Source organism: Engystomops pustulosus, chromosome 1 (genome assembly GCF_040894005.1).
Source record: "Engystomops pustulosus chromosome 1, aEngPut4.maternal, whole genome shotgun sequence".
NCBI classification, from domain to species: Eukaryota; Metazoa; Chordata; class Amphibia; order Anura; family Leptodactylidae; genus Engystomops; species Engystomops pustulosus.
The window spans coordinates 147,587,049-147,614,304 of record NC_092411.1 but is presented as its reverse complement, the minus strand read 5'-3'; the positions used below and the strand labels follow the sequence as shown (position 1 = coordinate 147,614,304).

Below are 27,256 nucleotides of genomic sequence, written 5' to 3'. Positions count from 1 at the left end.
GCCTGTACTGAGAGAAAACACATTTGAGAGAAGTTACACCAATAATTGGTACATATGGTGAGACATAATTAAGATAAATTATGTCTCCCCATATGTACTAATTATCTTAGTGTAACATCTCTCAAATGGTGCACCTGTGTGCCCTGAAAGCTTGAAACAAATATAATTTTTCTGGTTAGCCAATAAAGGTATAATTTTTTTGTCGTTTTTACACAAAACTAGATTTTTTACATTCCTGCTGGAATATTTTGATTCTATCATTATTATTGGCCATCCTCTTGACATAGTGTTTTGATGTGAAGATTGATCTGGTAACAACTTTTTTTTTTATGTAGAAGGTTTCACATTGTACCGATCAATATTACATTGATATTGTAATATTAACCCCATAGCGCAATAAGACGTAACCTTATGTCTTGCTGCGCATGGGGGAGTATGAAGAGAGCTCACGGGCTGAGCCCTCTTCATACTCACCGGGCATTTGCTTCATAATGAAGCAAATGCCCGTCGCTAGCACCCTTTAACCCTTTGATCGGCGCCGCCATCTTGGCTCCGATCGGCGCTCCCCGTGACTTGGAATATTGAATACTACCACTACGAAGTGCTATTTGTTACGCAGAAAATAAGCTGTCACACAGCTCTTTACATGGAAAAATAAAAAAGTTATAGATTTTTGAATGTGGGAAGTGAAAAATAAAAACGCAAAAATGAAAAAGGGCCTCGTCCTTAAGGGGTTAAAGGGCTCAGACTGTCTGTTCTATCTGTTCTAGCCTAGGACCACCCAAGGCCGCCTTAGTATATTGGCAACTGAAACTACCCTGACATATCTGTTAGCTGTTGAAATGCATGTGTGCCACCATCTTGGATCGGTATCATGCCTACCCCATTTTAAAATGCAATAAGGGCAATTGCAGCGAGGGTTTAACCACTAGGCCATTTTGCACCTTCTTGGTATCGCCCATTTTTTAAAAATCTGACATGTCACATTATGTGGTTAGAACTTTGGAACTCTTTAACCTATCCAGGTGAATTTGAGATTGTTTTCTCAGGATACATTGTACTTCATGTGCTTCTGTGATCCGGTGCCAGAAGCATGAGGTAATGAAACCATTGACACTCATGCAGTACTACGGTATTACGTCTCACATCGGGAAGGGCTTAAGAGAATGCAAGGGCTTGTATGTACCTTTGTGCATATTGTGTGTAGCATCAGGACTGTAAATTTACAGATAAGTCTAGGCCTGCAGATCCTACAAGGGTGCTGGGTGGTCTTTAAGCCAACAGGATTTTGTGTTCCCCCATCCCTGCTGCTTTTTACTCTGAGTAGAAGGGGAAGCAGTTCAGCATTGAGTGCCTCAGACCTGGATTAAAACTCCTAAAAGATTCCTTTTGTGACTGATGAAAGGTTTAAAAAAAAAAAAATCCTTCTTTTGTTCACTAAGGTTGAGCTCATCATCCAATCGTTACATCATGTTTTGCCTCATAAAAAATAAGATGAAAGCTTTGCAGCTTCTTCACTGCGAGTCATTAGTCTTCAACTTCTAGTCTGAGGTTTCATTTTAATGTACTAGCAATGTTTAGGTGCCCTTAAATTAGCTTAGTTAAAACTGCATCACCCTTGTCAAAGATGCAGTATGAGGTACAACCACCCACTCATAAATGCTGTTGCTCTGAAACTTTCTAAAACTCTCGTGCTTGAAAATTTCTAATAGCAATCAATAATAAAACTCAGAGGAAACCACGTTCCCCTCACAAACCACTGATCTTTAAAGGGGTGTTATCGTCTGGGCATTAACATTTAATTTCATTAAACTGCCATATATATACATTTCTTTAATTTGATGTTATTAAATTTTTTTTACCTGGTTGAAGATAATTTCTCATAAATGTAGTCATTTGGTCCCTTAGAAACAAGACTCTGTCCCTGGATACGACCACCTCTGCTGGGTGATTGCACACTATTTTCCGTTACGAGGTTAAAGAAACAAAGGTTTTTGTATATGAAATGTCCGGGTGTTACTGCATGTCCCACAGCCATCCTGTAGTAATGATTGCTGAAGCCAGGAGGTCAGACAGGGCTCAATAGCGCATGTCTGGCTGCCGCTACCAGAGGGGTGGTCGTATCTCGGGAAGCCATCACGTTTTAAGGGACAACATGGCTACATTTATGAGAAATTATCTTCACGCAGGAACAATTTTTTTTAACAACATCCAATTGAAGAAATGTTAACATATTGCAAATGAATTTAATTAAATGTGAATGTAGAGATGGGAATACCCCTTTAAGCAAATATCAATGGCTGCCGGATTCTGATTAGCAACAGTACAGTACAAATAGACCCTTGATTGTATGTTGTCAAAGACCAATTTAAATAGATTTTTTTTTTTATTCTAGTTTTGAGATAAGTCTGATGTTATACAAGCCTTTTTCATGCCATACATCATAAAAACTAAAAGAATCTTTAGCAAATGCTTAGTTCAGTGCTACGAGGATCCTGTAAATAAGAAAAGCTTGGCTGACAAGTGAAGTACCATCATCATATATCATAATAACCGAGATAACCAAAGGCGCCCCAGCTCATCGTAAACTAGTTGTCTTAACAAAAATTTCTTTTAAAAAAAAACATTTTTTTAAATTTTTATTTAGAGAAAAACATGCAAAACTGGTTAAAAAAATGTACTTAAACTTTTTATTTGTAATCCAATGTAATAAATTTACTTTCAGGGTGGAAGAAAGATTTGAAGTTTGATGTTGGCTTGTTGCCGATACCCTTTATGTTTTTTCATTATCTATTTACATGTGTTCTGACAATGTTGCAACAAAGAAATGTTATTCTGGGTTCTCATGCAGCTACCACTGTGTTGGAACCCAGTCTATAAAGAGGACCTGGCAGGTGATTTAGGACACTAAACCACCTGTAGGTCCTTATAGATCAGTGGTTTAGTGTTGCAATTCGCCCTTTAGCTAGTCCCATTGTGCCCGCTATATTAAAAAAAATAAAACCTCTATACTTGCCTAGAAATGGGTCCAATGAGGCACATCGAACCCATCTATGGTGCTCCCTGCACCTGTGCAGTAATTCAGTGAAGCCAGAGCAGTACACCGCTGCACATGCGCATTGAAGGCGTGGTGTAGTATATAGAAGCTGGGGTATAGAACAAGGTAAGTACAAAGTTTTTTTATTTTATTTTATAAGCAGGCACAGAGGGACTAGCTAAAGGATGATTTGGGAAATTAAACCACAATTCCAAAATGACCTGTGTGTGGTTTAGTGTCCCATACACCCTGACAGATGTCTTTTACACTTCAGGTTAAGATACCTAATTCAACTTTTGGATCATGTATCTTTAAAATAAACTTTTTGACTGTGATCTGTAATACTATTTGATTTTAATACCTTAATACCTTGTTTCTGAAACTTCTGCAATTTTAGCATCAAACCACAGATCCATTTGCTGCCACTTTCCCAAGTTCAGGATTTTCTGAGGATCCATTTAAAAGCAAGCATGATATGCCAGCATTGCCCCCCAAGAGGAGTGTTCCACCACGGCCAAAGCCTCCAAGTGGTAAGTCGGTCAATATTTGGTACATATCATTTCATTGTTTCAAGTTTATTTCCTTTTTCAAATGTACCTAGAATATTTAAAAAAATAGTGTAATTAGTTTTATTGCTGATCTAAGGATTCATACCAGGACCAACATTTATTGGTCTGAGGGCTGCATTGTCATACTGCTAAAGAGGCTGCACCAGTAACCCACACCCTAGATGCACCAACAACCACTGTTCAGCACAAAATGCCACACCAGATATTAAATACCACAGCACCCCAGGGCAGACAACTTTGAATACTGGAAGCCCCCAAAGCAGACAGCTCCTGGAGACTGAGCGAAGCGGCAGAAGACCCAGGATCGGTGAAGGTTTATGTACCCGACCGTCTGCACCAATGAACTGTGCCATCAGTTACAGAATGTCAGAAAGGTGTGGACGGCAACTCAAAGTTTAACAAGCTGCATGCGCCCGTAGGCCGCAGAGTGTTCACCCCTGTTCTAGGCTTTTAGTTGAGATAATTGTTTGCTGCACATTATGTACCTGCTCAGTAGTGAAGCTCCTCCACTACAGATCAGAGGAATAAGGAACTGGGAAGAAATGCCTGCACTGATGTTAGAACTGCTAGAGACCCCTATTTGAAAGCAGGGTGACCATTTTGGTGCAGCTGGTGCCAGAGTTGGGAAAATTAAGGAGTCAAAGTTTGGATTCTGTGAGTTACAGACTCCCACAGCCCTTGTAGAAAACCTGAAAATTTATGAGAGCAGCACTGCCTCAAAGACGCCTCAGATTTCTTTTAATTTTTAAAGTTCTTCTTTTAAAGACCATACGAGCTGTAAAGCAGAAGTGAGATTTACATGGACCATAACTGTACGTCTCATGTAAATAATATTTATTTCTACACATCATAAACATCTGGGTTCTTTCTAAACATTACAATTTGATATAGCTGGTTAAATTGCATTATTGTGATGCAGTAAACCTTAATCTTTCCCTGAAAAGTATAAAAGCAACATGGATATATACCGTACACAGTAGTTATTCCTGTATGTGTGTGTGTGTGTATATATATAATATATATATGTGTAAAACCTTGCTACTTTATAATGTATTTATATAACGTTTAACTTTTTGTAATACTGGCAGTATAATAAATGCCTAGAAACAAGCTGGCAAGTAGCTTGTATAAAAGCTTTTAAAATGTTACCCTGGTGTCACACCAGTTGGCATTCCCATGGGTAAGACCTGGCATAATCGCCATCAGACAACACATCGCATTGTACAATAGCAACATAGTCCATTTGTTTTAAGCAAATCCATCTATATGCTATAAGAACGCACTGGTGGAAAGTGGTTTGTTCTGTGAGGTTAAACCACATCATGTCAATTATTGCTGTAAGTATTTTCATGCGCTTTCTTTCTTTTGCAGTTCAAAGGTTTTAAGCCAACAGGTGCCTGCAGAGATACTAATTGCAAAAATGTCCAATTTTGCAGCTTTTTTGTGGCTATGGAAGCAATTCATGTGTTCTCAAAAACAAAAGTATTTGAAGGCACCTAGTCATGCAAGTGCCTTTGGGGCAGATGACCACGACAGATAAAATCGACTATGTGCCATCCATTCTTTGAAAGGTCTGCACATAGCTGCAATAAAAGCAATACTTTTCAATGGATTCAGGCCATACCTTCTTTGACTGCTGCTGTGTCCCATAAGGAATATTGTATGTGAATTGAGAATTTAGGCTGTATTTAGAAACACAATTCAAGCGCAAAAGGTAGGAGTTTCTCCCCATTGCATATGCTTTTAGACCCAGACACTTGCAATCTCCTGTGTGTGTTGCTTGTTCTTCATTGCAAGCGTTTCGGTCTAAATGCATATGTGATCAAGAGAATTTGTTTCTAAATGCAATTCAAAAGCAGCATGTGAATGCGGCCTTTTACTAGCCAATGGGCCAATATGTTTCTTTGTGCTGCATGAAATCAGTGGTAACCTTATTTGGCAATTTATTTGGGTGGTAGGACAGTTAATACTAATCAAATAAGCTTCTATAAAGGTCATCTTCCATGATACAAAAATGCATGACTTAATGCTTAAACTTTTTCTAAAGTGTGCATAATAGGCATTTAATTGCTTAACTTTTTTTTTTTACCTTTTGGTTACTGAGATGAACATCTGATAACTGCTTACTTTGACAGAAAAGAATCACATAGAAGGTAATCTGTGGTTTCCCTCAAAAAGCTGAGGAATGAGTAGAACTGAAAGTTCAGTTGCACAGTGGAAAAGGCGTGTTACATCAGTTACAATTATTTGATTTCTTGTTTTTCTGTGGCATAAAATGGACAGGTATAGACGCAACTTAGAATAAGGTCACTAAATAGTATTCTTATTAACGTTAAAAGAAATACCATTAATACTGTTACTACTAGAGGCCTTTGGCTGGATTGACATGACTGTAATGGGGGCCATGATTTGGCCGCTCCATTTGTGACTACAACACTTCCACATAGAGGTCTATGGAACCTGACGTGCGGTAAGCATGCAGTGTCTCACTGCACCATGACCCAGCCGGGCAGCCTTCTTGGCTTTCTATGGAGAGGGGAGTTGTGATGAGTGTTCACCCCCAACTTTTCTACACCGGACGTTTTTTGCCCCAGTGAACATATCCGTAGTTGACATAGTATTAATACCAGCCAGTCTTTATAAGCCTCACATTGGATAGGGTTTGGAGTAGGGTTGCGCAACAGAACCTCTATACTTGCAAACTCGAAACGGTTTAATACTGTGTTTCTGTCATTTTCGGTTCGGAATGACTGGTGCTGTTCTACAGCTGTCTAATAACTGCCTGCGGGGAATCCTCAGTGGAAACATTGGGCAGGTAATGCTTTGAATCCATGTGTGGGGTGGGCAAATCCTTTGAATAGATGTCTCAGGCCAGCAGCACAGCAGGGACCATATCATCAGGGAAATATCATCAAGTATTCATATATGGCGTTTCCACATCTCCCAAGGCTTTGCCTGACACACAATCTCTTAATTATTTCATGTTATGCAATTAGATTTTTTGTTTTTTGCCCAGCCTGGATTTGCACTCAAAACCTCCACACTCTATCTGTCACAGAAATACAGAGCTTCTATCAGTAGACTATGGGCTTAATGTTTGTCAATGGGAGGATTTTTATGGTTCAATAAACTTTATTGCGAGCGAGCGAAAAGCCTACAAGTCAGGCACATGTTCGGGTCGCAGCCCCATATTTAGTTATGACAAAGATTCATAAGCAAGTAGGACTCAAGCTCAACAAAGCAAACATGAACATATCTAAAATTAACTAAACATCCAAAAGTGAAAAAATAAGGGGGGAAGGGAGGGAGGGAAGAAAAAAGGGAGGGGGGGGGACATGGAATCAATCACTACACATCGAGGTTGGGGGGTACCCTATGTTGCTGAGTTAGCAAGACCCACTATTAAGTCACCTATATCCAAGAGAGTAGAGCGGGTGAGTTCCTGAACGTGTCCCATCTGTACCAGGTTTTATGAAAAACATCATATTGATTGTTATCTAATGCTCTCAATTCCTCCATACGTCTCAGCCTGTCCATCTCTTCCACCCACAGTAATCTGGTAGGTGGAGAGGTGGATTTCCACAATCTAGGGATTACCAGTCTCATTGCCACTATACAGTGTCGTAGGAGACCTTTTTTGATGTGTCTAAGCCGCCCTGGGAGCATTGACGACAGAGCAATATCAGGAGAAATGCTCCCTATGGAGCCGTATAGCTGCTTGTAAAGATCCCAGATGGCGTTCCATACTGCTGCCACCACTCCACAGTCCCACCATACGTGAAGCATGGTACCCCTGTCCTTGTGACACCGCCAACAGATAGGAGAAACTGAAGGGAACATGCTGTGTAGGCGAGTGGGGGTTCTATACCATCTGGTAAGGATTTTAAAATTAGTCTCCTGGATTTTGTTAGACACCGACATCTTATGAGTTAGGAGGAGGGACTTTTCCCATTGTTCTTTAGTGAAGGTTTTACCCAGCTCCGTTTCCCATGCCCTCATATATGGCAATGGTAGGTCCTCCCCCTCACATCCCGACAACATCCCATAGGCTAGAGACACTCCATGAGGCGTCAGTTTGGCCGATCTGCAGATAGACTCAAATGCCGTAGGTGTGGAGATCAAGGTTCCCCCGGAAGTCAGAGCTTGAATAGCACTACGTAGTTGAAGATAATGTAGCCATACCCCAGGATAAGGTCTCCTATCTCCTAATATGTCATTTAGGGGGCGTATCCCTGTTGTGGATAATATCTCTCCCAGAGTCTTATGACGACCATAGTCATTTAGTAAGAGAGGGCAGTTTTTTAAGGTTTCCGGTATTCCGGAGAGTCCCACGGTCGGGGACAGAGGACCGGGGACATTAATAAGTTTGACCCTGATGGCGAATTTGCCCCAGACTTTCAAGATGTGCAACATTAGTGGTGAAATATTGTAGGAATCCCAGTCACTCCTAGGAGGGAGCCAAAACAAATCTGGGAGATGTCCATTGTTAAGTAGGGAACACTCCAGGTCTACCCATAACTTCCCACTGTTTCGACTTGTCTGGGAGACCTGCCCCCCCCCCCCCAATTCTTTATGTCTTGTTAAAATACTGTGTTTTATCCGTGGGGGGGGGGGGTTCTCCAAACAAATTTAGTAGCTAGCTTCCTGAGGCGATCTAGGAAAGCGGCGTTTGGATCTAAGGGAACCGTCTGAAAAATGTATGGGATCTTGGGCAGGGAGTCCATCTTAAGCGTATTCATCCTACCAAACCAGGATAGGGAGAGAGAACTCCATGATTTGAGATCAGTTTCTATGTTCCTAAGCAGGGGAGCGTAATGCAAAGCGTAAATTTGGTTTAGATCTGATGGAATGTGCACTCCTAGATATTTAATATGCCCATTCGCCCATTTAAAGGGAAGGGAGGAGGACAAGGAGGAGACCAGATGATTCGGGATATTGATGTTCAAGATCTCAGATTTTTGGACATTAACCTTAAAATTGCTTACTCTACTGTACGCCTCAAACTCCCTCATAATATTAGGTAAACTTACCACCGGGTCCGAAACATAAATGAGTAAGTCATCAGCGAACAGTGAGAGCTTATAAGGTTTTCCTTTGACCTCTAGGCCTCTTACGGACGGGTTATCGCGAAGTGCACATACCAAAGATTCCATCACCAGGATATAAAGAAGCGGGGACAATGGACACCCCTGTCTCGTGCCGTTACGAATGGGAAAAGGAGAGGAAACCGACCCATTAACCCTGACACACGCCGACGGATTTGTATAGAGAGCCATAATTCTGTTCCTCGTCTTTGCTCCCAGACCCATCCTCGTGAGCGTGGCCCCCAGGAACCCCTAATGTACCCTATCAAAAGCTTTTTCAGCATCCACCGTAAGCAGACACAGAGGGGTTCCCGAGCGCCGAGCCCACGAGATCAGGGTGAGCGTTTTTAGGGTATTGTCTCTTGCCTCACGACCCGGGACAAAGCCCACCTGTTCAGGGTGAATTAAGTTTGGTATAAATGGGGAGATGCGTAGGGCTAAAATCTTGGAATATATTTTGAGGTCAATATTGATCAAGGAGATGGGCCTATAGTTTCCGCAGTGGTTGGGGTCCTTACCCGGTTTAGGGATAACTGAAATGTGGGCTCTAAGAGATTGTGGGTCGAAGGGACTGTCTATGTCTATAGAATTGAAAAAATCTGCCAGAGGTGTAGCTAGGGCTTCCCCGAAGACTCTATAAAATCTAGGTGTGAAGCCATCTGGCCCAGGGCTTTTGCCCACTTTCATTTCCTTTATTACCTGCAGAATTTCTTCTGAGGTGAAGTCACTATCAATTGTAGAGGCTTCCTCTGAGTTTGGGAAATGGGATTCCAGATAATCTGAGATCTCCTCTGCGGACTGTACAGGGTCAGCAGAAGGAACATCTAGACTATATAGAGCGGAGTAGAAGTTTCTAAATTCCCGAAGAATCTCATTCGGTGAGTTAACTAATATACCTTGAGGTGAGTATATGGACATAACTGGTGCCTGAGGGGTCCTAGGATGTAAGGTTTTAGCTAGCAATTTCCCGCATTTATCCCCATATTCGAAGTAATCTTTTTTTAACCTTATCTCTAAAACATAGGCTCTTTTGATCTAGTAATTGGAGGATCTTGTGTCTAATAGTTGAGATTTCCACCTTCAAAAGATCAGTTGGGGAAGATTTATTAGCGGTTTCTTTAGAACCCAGTTCAGAAAATAAGGAGCTCAGTTTTGCGGAATTTTCCTTTTTAAGTCGCGCCCCATGTGCCATAAACGCCCCTCGGATAGATCCCTTTAATATCTCCCATCTAACTGGCATTGTAAGATGTTGGGCCTGACTTGTGGAAATAAAGTCTGTGATTACACTACGTACTTCAGCTTCACATAGGGCATCATTTAGCAGGTTGTCATTTAATCTCCAGGAGAATTCCTTTGTGCGTTTACCCAGGTGACCTAACCACCCATACACAGGGGCGTGATCTGACCAAAGGGTGGAATAGATAGAACTCTTAGGACCTCGATCTAACAGTTGGTGGGACACGAAGAGATAATCCAGGCGACCGTAGCTGTTATGTGTTTGAGAATGATGGCTATAATCTCTGACTCCCGGCTGAAGCACCCTCCACATATCTACCAATTTAAGGTTTAATAATGAGCGTCTCAATCTACGTAGTGCCAGGTGAGAGAGAGAAGACCTACCTGTGGATGAGTCCAGTGCAGGTTCGAGAGGGACGTTGAAATCGCCGCCTAGAATCAGTGCGGATCCTTCAGCAAAGACAGCCAATTTTTTCAGAACCCCCAAGCCAAAGGAAACCTGGCCCTGGTTAGGAAAATAAACATTGGCAAGTGTGAAAACATTTCCCAATAAATCAATTTTAAGGAATATGTAATGGCCTTCCGTGTCAATCTCAGTGGCCACTATGGATGGTTGAAACGACTTGTGGCAAGCTATGGAGACTCCACAAGCCTTCCGAGAGGGGTGGGGGCAGTGGTGCCATACAGGGTAATACTTGTTATGGAATTTGGGGATGCTATCTGCTTTAAAGTGAGTCTCTTGGAACATCGCTACTAAAACTCGTCTCTTATGTAAGCGATATAGTATTTGGCTTCGTTTCTCTGGTTTATTTAGACCCCTGGCATTGTATGTACAAAAAGTTAATACCGTCATAGTTTAGGTAAAGGAGAGCTTAGATCATGAATAGATGATGTAGTGAGGGGAGGGGGGAGGTTAGACCAGGAAAGAACGGGGATGGAAGAGAGGGGTATAAAAACATAACAAACATAACATACATGAGAAAATGTACAACCCAGGCCCCTAGTGAGCCTAGTAAATCTAAGGTAAGGCATAAGAAGCCAAAGCGGTGTCCAGCACCGCAACCCTAAGGGGGAGACGAGGAGACCGATGGGGGGCGAGTCTCCCGGCACATCTCCGCCAATAAAGTGTAGTCATATTACAAGAAAAGATACAATAAGCACTGCTAAGTTAGAGTGTCAAATAATTAAAGACTATAAACGCCCCTGCTAAACTCCCAGAGGTATCGCAACCTGTGATGAATCGAGGAGTACAGGTATTATTAGAAAACCACAAGAAAAAAGACTATGACAAAATGCTAAGGAAAGTATAACAGGTATCACATATCAAATAGTGAAGTATACAAAAACCGTTCAGGTTCCGGTAGAGTGATTCGTAGCTCGGTCTGAGCCTCTTCTGCGTGCTTCCTGCCACTTCTCTCTAGGCGGTTGCACCGGAGCCGAGTTGATTATAGGCCACTCAGGTAGGGCTATCTGTGGCAGCTCGAACGTCCCCAGGAATTTCGGAAGGTCTCCGAGAGATCTGAAAACAGACGACTTCCCATTTTTCTTAGCGATCAGTTGAAACGGGTAGCCCCATCTATACGGGATGTCCCTGGATTGTAATTCCGCCAATAAAGGACGCAAGGCCCTCCGCAATTGAAGGATTCTCTTCGCTAGGTCTGGGAGAACAATAATTTTGGAGCCACGGAACGTGATATCCTTAAGCTCCCTTGCACGGCGAAGTATCTCCTTCGCCGTGCAAGGGTGCGATGGATACGGTCAAGTTCAATTGGAGAGGCAGAAGGTTGGTTCAAAATCTCTGCAAAAAACGCCTGAGCCCACTCCTCAAGTTTAGATGGTTCCACGTCTTCATTCACGCCTCTAATCCTTAGATTGTTACGGCGGTGTCTGTTCTCAATATCTTCCAGATGTGTCAAAATGCTAGAAATATGGGATGCATGTTCCTGTAGAACTTGTGAGTGAGTGTCCAATTGATCTAGAATTTTCTCCTGGGCAGACTCCGCTTCCGCCACCCTGCGGCCAATATGATGTATTTCTTTTTGCAAACCAGCAATGTCTCTTTTGTGAGATTCCTCCAGCCTTGAAAAAAGGTTATTTATTTCGTGCCTGGTAGGCATGGCACGGATGTGTGCCTTCCAGTCCCATTCTTGTTGGGAGGCACTTGTCCCCTGGGATGGAGAAGCAGGGCCCCCCTGGCTTGTAGTGGGGGTGGGAGGTAAAGCCCTGTGAGGAGTGGAAGGCCAGGTTAAGAGAGGGGAGGCCTGGGTCAGAGGCAAGTCCCCACCATTCAATGATAGTGGGGGGTATTCTTCAAGTAGCCCCTCTGGGGAGGCACTCACCATAGTGCCCGGGGACTGCGGGGCTGACTCCACCATCTCCCTCTGCGCCTGCTGTGAGGATGGCGCTGCAGTGTGGGGATGCTGGGCGGTCGCGGCCGCCATCTTGGATGCCTCGTGCGCCGAGTCCTCAGGCAGCTCCGCTGTCCTGAGGAACTTGGTAATGGTTCCCGGGTCAGCTGTCGGAGGCGCCGTGGTCCTCCTCGATCCCCTCCTGTGGACCATGATTGTATCGGGGCTCCGTGAGCGCTCAAAGGCAGAAGTCTGGCGGGAATGGCCGGGAGCTCGCAGTCGGTGCGACTTACTCCGCCATCGCCAAGCCACACCCCCCATGGGAGGATTTTTAAATCACTAGAGCTTCTACAGAGTTACACTGTAACACAAGCTCAATGCACAGGTATAGAGATGGATCTTCTCAGAGATCACTACATTATCCCTTATGATAACTCTCCCACAATTCCCACAATGTTCACATTATGTAAATGCAATTGAATTGTGTTTACAATTTGTTAACAAACTTGTGAACAAAGCCTTAGGGAGCTTATTTCCATCTTGCAAGAAAGAGAAATTGATCGGGAATGAATAGAGCAAAACAAGTAAAGAAACCCTTTAGGCCATATACTAAAGGGGGCTGGCCGTATACTAAAGGGGGCTGGCCGTATACTAAAGGGGGCTGGCCGTATACTAAAGGGGGCTGGCCGTATACTAAGGGGGGCTGGCCGTACACTACGGGGGGCCGGCCGGCGGTACACTACTGCTCAAAATTCACGATCTGTCAAAATATAAAAATGGTTATTTCTGACGGTGAACCCTGTAACAAATTTCCACTTTTTCAGTATCTTACAACACATAAAATTTAGAATAAAAAGTGCTTAAAAAGTCATATAGTCCCCAAAGTTGTAGCAATGAAAACATCAACTCGCCCTGCAAAAAAATTATGTCTTTTAGAGCTCTCTAAACAGAAGTATGAAAATTGGCCTCGGAATAGGGCAAAATGAAAAAGAAGATTTTGTACAAAAGTTTTTTTTTTTTTTTTTACATTTTTTAAAAAACTAATAAAACCTATATAAATGTGATATCCAACTTTAGAAGAAGTCGTTTAACCTACTAGTTTATCAATGGACAAGGTAAGGAAACCAAAGCACCAAAAGGAACTCCAACTCCATGCATTACATTTATTATCTCATTAAAATTATACTGTAATATAAAGGGGTTACCTAGGGCATGTAAGAACTCTGCATATTAGTGTACTCTGGCTGCGGTCTGAGGAAGAAGAAAGCAGTGCCTTTTAGGGGTCTTTCCCTACAGTACATTAGAGCACCATGTTAGAGTGCTGGATTTATGCTGCTGTAATAAAGACCCCAGCCCCATCAGTCAAAGTAGCTGCCAAACATTTGGCAATTGCTTACACTCTGCTGTAATTGACAGAATTGGATGTTACAATAGGATTGTACAGCAACATGAATCCAGCCCTCAGTACAATGACGCAATAATGTTTTGACATTCGGAAGGGGGAGACCATGTGCAATGACTTGGAGTCTTATTGCACAGCTCTGTAAAGCCACTGCTTCCTGGTCCCTCACTTTTTGAACAAAAAGTGACCTGCAAATAGGCAAATGCATTTATTTTCTATGGGCTAACAGATTAGTGTTTGCCCATCTGTCATTTATCAGATATATTTGTTTTTGTCTGGAATTATATTCCAGAGTAGCAAGAAGTTAAAATTATTCCAATAACCCGCAGTTAATTTTCTATCGGTTGCAAGCTAGACTGGGTTCTTCTGAGCATCTTATACCTTCTTCTGTCATTGTATTGGTGCTAAGATTGCCTCATTTCTAGGTAAAAGTTGTTGATTAGAGAGGAACTGATTTTTTTTGTTTTCTGTGCTCTCCGGAAGCAGCGTGTGGGTGAGATTACTATGCTCGTGGTCTCCCTACTTTGGTTGCAGATGGAGTTTACAGTGCCCCACCCGTGACCACTTCCCATTTTGTAATTTTTTTTTCTAACTTGTTTTTTTTCCTGTAATAGACTTCTGCACTGCAAATGCAGCTACATTTACTTACTGTATCGCTGATGAACTTCACACATTGCAGCCTTTTTCTTGAACCTGTGACCTTTGTATCTTGCTCTCCATTGTGCACAGAATGGGTAAACTTTTAACCCTGGTATAAAACAATTTCTTAAAGTCCAACTTATTTTGTTCTTTTATTTTAGCCATCAGAGTGGCCGGTACCTCATAGATTTGTTTTTCTTTTATTTATAGTTGTTCTCTGCTTGTAGGCTCTTGTTTCTTATGTGCAGGGCAATAAATTCATTTGATATCTACTCGTTTCCAGTATAAATAGATCACATGGTAATATTTTTGTTTGGAATAAATCTGGACCATAGCTCTCTTCTAAAACTTGTGGTGATGAAATGTTATTGTAGGGGGAAGTTATAGCCATCTGTGTAGTAACTATAACTCAGCATTATTCTTTTCTCTGTATGTAGTATGAAACCACCTTCGCTGAGATTGAATATGGGCACATACAACTGTCTTATTCATTGTCATGTACCGTAGTATTAAGCTCATCCTTTGTTTAAATGTTGCTCTGGGCGATTGCACTTGCACTTTTAGCACCTTTCACCCATCAGTATTGTACATTAAAGGACACCTGTCATCAGGTCTCTGTCACTAGTCCTGTCACTACTACCTGTTGAAGCAGCTCACAAGGATTCCTTCCCAGCCTTTATCTAGTCGATTCATACATTAATCATTATAAAATCATCTATTCTTTATTATGTAAATGATCTGGTCACATGGTCAGAGGCAGTGATGTCACCCCTCCCCTCTCCTCCCCCTGGTCATGTCTGTGTGTAATGTATAGTAAAGCATTGCTAGTGTCTGTGCTGCATCTGCTGACATGCTCTCCCTCCTATACACATGTGTGAGACACAGACATTAGCTACACAAGTATCTGACATGTTCTGCTATAACATGGCTGCCTGCAGCTGTTGTATCTCTCCTATACACACAGGCTGCAGGGGGCACCAGCACCAGGAAGCACCTGGAGGAGCCATTATACCTCACATCATTACACAGGCTGTCAGTCAAGCACTGGGGGTTGTGGCTGTGCCTCCCACTCATGAATAAGCTGGACAGCTTGATTAGGATAATGACTCATCGGGCATGTCACAGGTCATTTGCATACAGCTTTAGGACCTCATTGCTGAAGTTTACAGGCAAGTGGAGGGACAATGCTTTCTAATGACAGTTTATAAAAATATATTTAGTTTAGGGGGTTAATTTGCCTGATGGGTTCTCTTTAAATTGCCATCCACTAGGTGTCTCCCTGACACAGACAAATTTCAGGAAGTTGGCAGCTCTCAAGATTCTTTCTTGTCCATAGCAGCCCAGACAACTAATGGCCTTGTTCCTTTTCTCCTCCTACATGTGCAGTGGCAACACACAGTATTCCACTGACTTGTGTCTGTTCTATATAAACTGTAAATTGGCTGCACTTTTGCAATGTTGTCTTTGTAGTGAGCAACATCGGGCTTCTGTCAAGGACATTCTTTGATTTTTTTTTTTTAATTAACTAGATCCTCGGGTGACTGTGAAGCAAACTACACTCACCGGCCACTTTATTAGGTACACCTGTCCAACTGCTCGTTAACACTTCATTTCTAATCAGCCAATCACATGGCGTCAACTCAGTGCATTTAGGCATGTAGACATGGTCAAGACAATCTCCTGCAGTTCAAACCGAGCATCAGTATGGGGAAGAAAGGTGATTTGAGTGCCTTTTAACGTGGCATGGTTGTTGGTGCCAGAAGGGCTGGTCTGAGTATTTCAGAAACTGCTGATCTACTGGGATTTTCACGCACAACCATCTCTAGGCTTTACAGAGAATGGTCCGAAAAAGAAAAAACATCCAGTGAGCGGCAGTTCTGTGGGCAGAAGTGCCTTGTTGATGCCAGAGGTCAGAGGAGAATGGGCGGACTGGTTCAAGCTGATAGAATGGCAAAAGTGACTCAAATCGCTACCCGTTACAACCAAGGTAGACAGAAGAGCATCTCTGAACGCACAGTACGTCGAACTTTGAGGCAGATGGGCTACAGCAGCAGAAGACCACACCGGGTGCCACTCCTTTCAGCTAAGAACAGGAAACTGAGGCTACAATTTGCACAAGCTCATCGAAATTGGACAGTAGAAGATTGGAAAAACGTTGCCTGGTCTGATGAGTCTCGATTTCTGCTGCAACATTCAGATGGTAGGGTCAAAATTTGGCGTCAACAACATGAAAGCATGGATCCATCCTGGCTTGTATCAACGGTTCAGGCTGTTGGTGGTGGTGTCATGGTGTGGGGAATATTTTCTTGGCACTCTTGGGCCCCTTGGTACCAATTGAGCATCGTTGCAACGCCACAGCCTACCTGAGTATTGTTGCTGACCATGTCCATCCCTTTATGATCACAATGTACCCAACATCTGATGGCTACTTTCAGCAGGATAATGCGCCATGTCATAAAGCTGGAATCATCTCAGACTGGTTTCTTGAACATGACAATGAGTTCACTGTACTCAAATGGCCTCCACAGTCACCAGATCTCAATCCAATAGAGCATCTTTGGGATGTGGTGGAACGGGAGATTCGCATCACTGATGTGCAGCCGACAAATTTGCGGCAACTGTATGATGCTATCATGTCAATATGGACCAAAATCTCTGAGGAGCTTCCAGCACCTTGTTGAATCTATGCCACGAAGAATTGAGGCAGTTCTGAAGGCAAAAGGGGGTCCAACTAGCATGGTGTACCTAATAAAGTGGCCAGTGAGTGTAAAGCTGCTTATATTTTACATAATAGTAGAATGAGGAGCATTTATTATGGAGTGGAAAGATGTCAACATTTGAAAATATTACTGACTTTAGGTCTTTCAAACTTGGTTGGCTAAATTTGGTCAGATACTTAAAGGGGTATTCCCATCTGGGCATTTACATTTAATTAAATTAATTTGCCATATGTAAACATTTCTTCAATTGGATGTTAATTAAAAAAATGTTCCTGTGTGAAGATAATTTCTCATAAATGTAGCCATGTTGTCCCTTAGAAACCAGATAGCTTCCTCGGATACGACCACGTCACACTCTGGCAGCTGTGGCCACACATGCGCTATTGAGCTCTACCTGACCACCTGGATTTGGCAATCATTACCACAGGACGGCTGTGGGACCTGCAGTAACTCCCGGACATTTCATATACAAAAACCTTTTGTTTCTTTGTGCAATCACTCCAGCAGAGGTGGCCGTAACCGAGGAAGCCATCTCGTTTCTAAGGGACCATATGACTGAGAAATTATTTTCACACAGAAACATTTTTTTTAATAACATCTAATTGACGAAATGTTTACATATGGCAGATTAATGAAACTGAGTGTGAATGCCCAGACGAGAATACCCCTTTAAGCAGATGGCTATCTCACCTAAGACCGCGCTCACATGTGGTGTTTTGAAATGCAATTCAAACACAACAGAGAATGGCTTGGCCCGATTGCATATGTGTTTCCACTGATGGCAAATGTTCAGTTGATGCACACATCAGGCAAAGTCTCTTCTGGTTGTGTTTGAATTGCGTTTCAAAACGCATCATGTGAATGTGGCCTAACTCTCCCATATACGTGCACTCATGAACGAAGGATGTGGACTAAATTGAGAAAAGACACCTTTGATTGCAGCTTATTTTACTAAGATCATATAGAATAGATACCTGAAATCCAACTACCAAATATCTGGCACTGGCATTTGCCTAATAAATACAGTGGGTTCGGAAAGTGTTCAGACCCCTTTTTAAGTTTTTCTGCAGTACCCAAGGTTTCTTCGAGCACAGTGGCCTCCATAATCCTTAAATCGAAGAAGTTTGGGAGGAGCACAACTCTTCCTCAATCTGACCGTTAAGCCAGACTAAGCAATCGTGGTTGAAGAGGTAAGAAAAGGTAACGAGGTAAGAGAGGTAAAGAACAACCCCAAGATCACTGTGGCTGAGCTCCAGAGATGCAGTATGCAGATGGTAGAGAGTTCCACAAAGTCAACTATCACTGCAACCCTCCACCAGTCTGGGGCTTTATGGCAGAGTGTGCCGACGGAAGCCTCTCAGTATAATTTGCAAAAAAAAAAACACATAGATGACTTCCAAACTATGGGAAATGCGATTTTCTGGTCTGGTCAGATGAAGAGTGAACTTTTTTGTGTTTATTTTAAGCAGTATGTGTGGAGAAAACCAGGCACGGCTTGGTATCATAAAATAATCCAATCACCATAAAGTTTTATAAGAAGAAATGATTTTAAACGGTACAGATCACTGAACCCATAAACCTTTAAAGCACTTTAAGAGGTCAATGATGACTATGATGCACATTTCACAGCTACAGAATTATTCATAACTTATTAAAACCAAGATCTGCTCTGTAACAAAATTGTCATAACAATTGCTAAAGTAACAATACAAAATGAAAAATAAAATATTTGTCAGTGTGGTATATGAGCAGCAGTGCTATTCATGTGAACCTCTGAGCGCACGGTGTCCGTGCCCTACTGACAGAAGAGCAGAGTGTAAGAGTGCCATCAAGATGGTGCTCAGTGGTTAACACCTCTCCCTTGAAATTAAGTGTTTAAGTTCCGTTCTCACGTGTTTTTTTTTTTTTCTTCTCATTTGTGCATATCTGATGGTTCCACATTCACCACCCTCTGGTAACTATCTTTGGCCAAATAGCAGATAACTTTCCATGCAAAATATGATAATGCAGTGGCAAGTTAAGTTGATCTTGTTTATTCAGTAACACAAAAGCAAGGTCAGGGTCATTTCTGTACATGAAAGAACATTTCATGTGCACAGTGATACCATACCGTGCTATTCAAAAGAGTTTTCAATTTCACTTAAAGGAAACCTACCACTTGATCCCGGCCGAAATGACCTCCTCACACCACCCTCCTCACAAACTGATAGTTTAGGCAAACAGTATTTTATAATCTATACAAAAGTGGCTTCGGCGGTTCACTTACGTCACTCTGGCAATTCTGCGCACCAATGATACTTAATTATGCACGTCCCATCTTTGTTGTGTTCCTCTTCCTTGGACCGAGAGCCATTGAAGTCGCTAGACTCTCAGCACTTCTCACGCGTGCGCAGTCACTAAATCTTACACAGCCGGTGTGGCACTTCGCAGTTGTGCGAGATTCACTGCCTGCACATGCGCAAGAAGTGCCGAGTGACGTCACCAGCTCTAGGTCCACGGGAGGAGGAATACAACAAAGATGGGGTGTTTATAATTAAATATCAGAGGTGCGCGGAATCGCCAGGGTGAGGTAAGTAAAGCGCCGAAGCCACATTTCTATAGATTGTAAAATACATTTTTTCCTAAACTGTCAGTTTGTGTCCCTAAACAAAACATGTCCTGGGGGTCAGTGGTAAAGAGCTGAGAGGGTGGTGTGAGGAGGTCATTTCGGCCGGGATCAAGTGGTGGGTTTCCTTTAACGCTGCAAAATGTAGCGTTTTTTTCATTCTATGTTGCATTGTTTAGTAATCAGAAAAGAATTAAATGGAATTTCTTACTTGCAGAAGAGCTAGCTGTATTATGCACAACATTTTAGGACAATTTTAAATCATGTAATATTAAATGTAACAAGCACTTAGGTATCAACTATTAACCTTCCAGATCCTGTTTCTTTCATAGGCCAAAAACATCCTCTTGCCTTTTTAGCAAAAAAAAATATAATTTCTTTCAAAAAGAAAACTGCATGACTACTACCTGTGGTTTTCTGCAAAAACATTTGTTTCCAATCTTATTGCTGTGGTTCACTTATGCAGTGCTGGGAATTCAGATGCATCTTTGCAAAAGGTGTGATTTTCATATAAGCTGTGGTAATAAACCGTTCAGCCAGTCAATGCCAGGTCAAATACCACTTGTACAAATGGTGCCACCCTTGCTGAATTAGTGGTTCTATAAACAGTATGTTGAATGTGTGGGTGTCCTATATAAGTAAACATGGCAATAGGAGACAGTCAAATCTCCCACCCTTCCCAGTTGTTTCTTGAAATCCACTCAAAGCATTAAAGTCTATATACACACACACACACACACACACTATGCTTGGTATTGCAGTTCAGCTCAAGTCTCTTCAATGGGACTGAGTTGCATACAGGCCTGTGACTTTTGGCCTGGACTTCAGCCAGAAGTTCAATGTTTGGCCCCTCCCAGAAACAGTTGTCAGCCCCTAATAATCATAAACATGCCCACTATGCATACGCATGGCTGTGATTGGCAGGGTCACATGTCCCTGCAACATTACAGCTGCAGCTGGAGAGACCAAGTTTAGGTCTAATAATTTAATAATTGCACTTTTGGGGGAAGGTAGGAAGTTAGCAAGAGAAGGCTGTGAGGGACATATTGACATTTGAAATAATTGGCGTTTTCTTAAGTATATTGTGAGTGATAACTGCCTCCATATATTCTTAAATAGTAGTGTCAAAGATAACTGCATCTGTATATATTCTTAAAGTGCATTGTCCCTGATAACTGCATTTTATTTCTTTTTACATTTAATTTTTTTTATTTTTTTAACTTTGTTATTAAGGAAACCTACCATGAGGAATCTACCATCAGAGGTAGATCTGCCCTAATCTGCAATTTACTACTCCTGGAACCTAACCTAACTTTATTTTAGTAATATTTAAATTAACTTCAGAGGCTACTGGGACTTGGAGTAGCCTTCGCTCCCAGTACCCAACCAGGCTAGTAGTGGCCCAGTAGCCACTGCAGTTAATATACATATTACTAAATTTAAGTTTTTAACAATTAAGGTTAGGTTCCAGGATCATTAAATTACAAATCAGAGCAAATGTTGACAGAAGGAATCTACCATCAGATCCTTTAAATATTTTCCCTAGCCCATTTTTGACAGGGCTTTGTAATTACCCCCAGCCCTCTATCCCATTTTACAGCCGACCCCGGACTTTGATGGATCCGTTAATCCCTATACGACCTTTATCTGATGTTACTGCCCTATATTGTGGAGGTTGCAGTTGGTAGAATGCAGTAGGGTTGGCGGACGACCTAAAGATAGGTAGTCAGACCACTGATGATTTTCTGCTGTACTGTATTGTTTAATTGACACCTTTTCCATGTCATAGGAGCCATTTCTCTGACTATTCAGTATTGGACCTGCTTGCTTTTACAGTCTACTTAATAGTCATTTGCTTCAGCGTTAACCATGAAGATTTGGACCTAGGTTGTCAGTCTTTTCCATGGCAAAAAGATAATGGACATGTTTTTTTGAAAATGTTTGCAGATCTTGAACCAAAGATCTGTTGAAATCTTGCAGTCTTTTCTCCTTCTATCCTGTGAAATTGATCTAGAAACTGCAAAGCGTGGAGCTGCATATCTAGATGCTTGTTTTCTTTGCTTTATTGTATTATTCTGATTTATAATATTTTTATTCTCTAAATGTCTGTTCTGTGGTTGGTAATTCACAAAAATGTTTATATGTATGTTTCCTTATTTTCTCAAGGTAAGAGTACTCCTGTCGGTCAGCTAAGTTCAGCACATTTTCCAAAGTCCAGTGATCCCTTCCAGCCGTTTGGGACAGAACCTGGAGATCCGTTTCAGAGTAGGAAGGCATTTACAGACCCCTTCAGCGGAAAAGACCCATTTGCCACCTCACAACCAGGGAAGCACTCTAAGGGAACATCTGCCGGGTTTGCAAACTTTGGCTCTGTAAGTTGAATCTCCCCTCCCCTCGTATAAAGAAGCCTTGGTTCCCATTAATAATTCTGTCGCCCAGTATAATGCTGCTGATCTCTCTTTTGTATGGGGAAAGATGCAACTGTAAAGATCTTTAACTGTATTATGAACATGTTGTCCATTTCCATTCACACCTAATGTAGTAGTATTGATATGTTCTGTTTACCAAGGTTTCTGATGGTCTAGAAAACGAATACATGCTATGTGAAGTTTCTGGATCGAAAAGTGTTATGTTTACATTGTTGTTTTAGTTGGGTTTCTTTCATTGGGTCTAGTTGTAGAGTAAACTTGCCTAGAGGAGGGAAACATTACACAAAGGTATGCCTAACAAAAAGTGAAAATTTACTTTTATACCTTGCATATACATGCTGGTTTGTTAAAAACTCTCTTAGATGTATTGGTACACATATTGGAGCAGTCTTGAATTGCTCTATCTAATGTGTGTACTATATGTATAGTATATGTAGTGTTTCCCTCCAAAAGGGGCATATATAATGTGGCTAGCTGTAGTATAACCACTATGTACAGTATGTATAGGTGTTTGTTATACACACATACAGTGCCACTAAAAGTGCAAATTCTACTAAGGGTTACCATTATTTTTATTTTTAAATATGTTGCCAGTGCTGTGGAAAACTTTTTATAAGACTGGAGGAGATCCTGCTTCAGACTGCTTATTCTTTATTTTAGTCTTTCAGAGTGTGTTTGTATTAATATAAACCTGTATATATAAATATTTGTGTGTATATATACACACACATGTTTATATTTTGTTGTGCGGATACTGCATTTTCAGTTTACAACTTCTGATTTTCTCAGTCGAAATAACGTTATTCAACAACCTTCAATATATTTGACTCATTTCACACTACTGTTCCTTCCCTCCGTTCCTTAAATCCACTAAAAAAGAGTGGAGGTTTAACAGGTTTTTTTTAATGTATCGCTTAAAAATCCTATTGACATCAGTGTCTGACATCAGTAGTGTGAATGTGAATTTAGCCTTAGTCTCTGCAAGTGCACTTTTACTGTTCCGATCACATTGCATCACAATTTCCTTGTAGCTATCTTAGGGTATGTTCACACACAGGAAATGTGTTATGTAGCTCAATGGTTTGAAAGTTTGGAATTGATATTTATTAACTCATCAGCTTTAGATACTTTACCAGCTGCGACACATTGGATTTTCATATGGATTCTCTTTTTCTATTAAGTGAGTCACTTGCCAAACAGGCTCAATACGTTCCGGACGTTGTTTTGGCGCCTAGGAACTTCACTCAGGATGACAGGAACTGTGTTCCAAAAATAACATCCAGCTTTTATTTATACATTAGACAAAAAGGTAACAAAAATATAAAAACATGATTTTAAGAACAAGCTACATGTTTTGGGTCCGCCCTGGACACTTTGACAGGATCTTTTTCTATTAAAGGGATTGTCCACTTTCAGCAAATAATTTAGCTTGTATAAGGAAAAATGTACAATTTTCCAATACTGTATACTTTCTGTATCAATTCCTCTTGGTTTTGTAGATATTTGCTTGCTGTCCTGCTATAGAAAGTTTTTATGTTTACTTCCATTGGATAGAAATCCATAGTCGTTCAAAGAACACGTAGGTACATGGCTCGTTATACCACATATCTATGATTTCTCTCTTTGATAATAAGGAGCCGTTCACCTGTGTGACATCACATGACCATGGAAAGATCTCTATCAACTGGAAGTAAACATAGAAGCTTTCTATAGCTGGACAGCAAGCAGAGATCTAGAAAACCACAAGTAATTGACACAGAAAGTATATTGGAAAATTGTAAAACTTTTCCTTACACAAACTATATAAATTATTTGCTGAAAGTGGATAACCACTTAAAGTAGGAAAATATTTAATCTTTGTTTTGTCATACCATAACATTGTGCGCTAATCTTACTAGATTTTATACAGTAGGTATTATGTACCTGTCATGCTGACTTACAGAAGGCAGGTAAGGTTTTCTACCTATCACTCTTGCAAGTAGATCATAAAGGTCTTTTACTAAATAACTTCAGCAAAGTGATGGTCATTTATCTTACTCAGCAGGTCTCAATACGCCCTCACCTGCTTGTAAGAGTTTATTCAGTTCCAGAAAACATCCAGAAAATAGCCTCATGTTTGGCACCTTTCATACGAAAGTTTATTGCGGCCATAGCCATATGCTAGCCGAACGAATGGCAGCTAGCATACAGCCACAATAGAGGTACCTTGTGTGCACATATGTCACCATACCTTACTATCGCCAATACCGGAAAAAAGATAGAGCACACTCTATCTTTTGTTGTATGTACGGCCTGGCAGCGTGTCTCACTATGAAGAGAGGAGGGGTGAGCTGCTCCACTTTTCCAGCCAAAGGTATGCTATCCCGGGTCCTGGCCCAAATGTAGCATAAGTTTGTGTGAATGCAGCGTTAGTGACAGAAAACCATATATAATATGTACAAAAATATAATTTTGGATCAAGCTGTATGGCAAATTTACCACATAAACAGTAAAGGTGCACTAACATTTGCAGAGAACGGTCCTTTTTTCAGAAGTTGTAATCTGTATGTGTATACATGTATGTATGTTTATGTGTGTGTGTGTGTGTTTATATATAAATTGTGTGCGTGTATATATATATGTGTGTGTGTATGTAATATATATATATATATATATATATATATATATATATATATATTAATTATGTACACACACACATACATCTATGTGCTTACTAAGTGTAACTCATAGGGAAATCCCAGTATTACAGCAACAAATTGAGCAGAGCATCCACATCTTTTATTTTCTAATTATCATCAGCCATAAATTTAGTTTTTAATCCCTTTCCTATGTCCTCCAGCCAGTTAGGAATGTCTGCTAATTTTGCACTTGTCAGATCTCATTTATGGTGGAATAAAGAAATTTTACTGCATGTGCGTTTATGTATGTTTTGTATAGAGTTGTTATGACTCTGAATGTTTTAGTTCAATGTACTTGCCTGTTCTAGAAATGCATTTACCCTCTTACTAATATGTATTTTAAAGAAAGCCATGTTGTTCCTGAGGGAAAACTCAGCAATAATGAAACCCATATACTGGGCAGGGGTAAGCAGAAAGGGGTTCATGCCACTATTTCCATGATGCTAAATTATATATTTTCTTCTCTTCTGGGTTGCAGTTTTTAAGAACTTGTCATTTGCATCTTTTGCTGCTCAGACTTTCACTGTTTCTTGCATGTTTGCTTTGCTATGTTGTATTTATGTATACAATAAGAATTTGTGTGTTTTTTCAATAAATTGATACAGTCTTCAGCATTCCCCTCCCTTTGTGTATTCCTCTGTGGGTCACTCACTGTTTTTACCATTACACGTAAACTCACAGACAGTGGAGTTTTAATAATCATGATTCTAACCTGAAAAGATTGGACATTTTGGTAAAGCTTTATACAGAAAGCGGTCTTTGAACCCTCTATTCAAATGATCTGTATAGAGTCATGCGGAGGAAAATGGTCATGCAAGAACATGACAGTACCTGACAGCTACTGTGAAGGTGATTATGTACTTGTCCTACCTACGACCTAAACACATTAGGAGTAGTCAGGACATTGGGAGATTTCTTTGCCCCTATATGATTCCTTAGGTATTTTTTATGCAGCATTCAAAGTTTTTTGCTGCATTATGTAGAATCTTCTAGAATATAGAAGGACATCATTGTGATCCTGAAACTGTTCTGCATGATGGGTTAGTGATGGTGACAACTTGTGGGCCTCATTACAGGTTTTCTTTGAAGTAAACCTGTTGCTATAACAGACCCCTTTTAAGAATTGTATAAGGATATAAAAAAAATGCCTACACCTTCAACTTACAGTCAAGTGGGGCTGAACTGATGTTATCTGGAATTTTATCTCTATTTTGCCAACTTTCCTTCAGTTTGGCAACCTCTACGTCTTATCAGAACCATCCTGAATTTCAGGTGTCAACCTAAATTTTAGATTTCAACCTGACTTATGTCTCTTTCTGTCTTATTATCTTACACATGGGATTCTGTAATGGCAGACATTATAAATGTTTTGCATTGGGTTGAATATACTACACCTAATCAGAGATAAAAAAAAATAAGCAAGTTTCCAGTCATTTGTGGCAATGCATAGTCCTTTACCAGAGTTTACATAGCTTTCTAATGGTGGACAAGTGATACCATGTGTCATTCCACAAACTAGTAATTCTTTTCTATGAGCTTCCACTTGGCACTTTGGAAACACAGCACACTCTCCATTAAGGGAGTCTTAACAATCATTACTATGTACTATGACACTGCCAAGTTGGACCTTGTTGTGTGGCTTTTTACCCTGGTTATGTGAATGGGTTCAGTTTGCTTCAAAGACCAAAAGTTCTGTTTTTGTGTGAGCACACATCAAGATTTTAGCTTGATACAGTGGTTGAGAAAACGAGAGCTTTGAGTAGGAAATCTGGACATGCATGGCAGTGTAGCAGAAGTACAACTGGCAGTCATCCTAAAGGTAGACCTTTTTTATCATACAAAATAAAAAACAAAACTCCAACATAGGGAATATTGGTAATCATGACATTGCATGGCTGAACGATCCAGATAATAGTTTCTATATAAGCTTTATTATATGTAATTACAACCTATTCAGTTACAATGCTGTCCCAAGTGTACAAAACTGTTGGGACACAGTTTCCATAGCGCTCTTCTTTAACATGCACATGGCTTCTCCTGAAATCCAAGGTAAGAAGTTCATTTGTTCTTGCTTGAATTATTGGCAAAAATAGATATTTAAAGGATTTGTCTTTAACACCAACTTTTAAAGGCACTCTGATATTGTAAATTGATTACTAAAGTCTATTACAGGAGTTGACATAAAAGCATTGTAATGTTCTTTGGTAGACAGGAAGCAGTTAAATCTTTGCATTCCAAAATCTTTCTTATCCTTTGCTCTGCTAACTTGCAGCTGCTTCCTTCAAGACCCCTGTTTCCTACCCTAAACCCAATTTCCTTTTCCGACTCTAAATACTATTGAAAGCCTCTCTTCCTCTAGTCACCATTTTGAGGGTTTAAAATGAAAGGAGAAAGACAGGTGACAAGATAAATGCAGCCTTGGAAACCTCTTTGGTTTTTGTTTCATGACATTCCCTACTTTAGTTGCTGTGTTAGCAAATCTTATTACATTGAGTGTCTTGTATAACCA

General features: G+C 40.9%; 1 protein-coding gene across 11 annotated transcripts in view; it reads left to right on the top strand.

Moving 5' to 3' along the window:
* Window positions 1-27,256, top strand: part of EPS15L1 (epidermal growth factor receptor pathway substrate 15 like 1) — a 142,702-nt gene that overhangs the window by 110,293 nt on the left and 5,153 nt on the right. For 10 of the 11 annotated variants that reach the window (XM_072156354.1, XM_072156363.1, XM_072156345.1 and 7 more), the window contains 2 exons: window positions 3,435-3,567; window positions 21,807-22,012. In XM_072156354.1, coding sequence (XP_072012455.1) covers window positions 3,435-3,567; window positions 21,807-22,012 — 339 coding nt within the window. Of the gene's footprint in view, window positions 1-3,434; window positions 3,568-21,806; window positions 22,013-27,256 lie in introns of those variants that run through there. The other variant, XM_072156432.1, reaches the window with a different exon arrangement.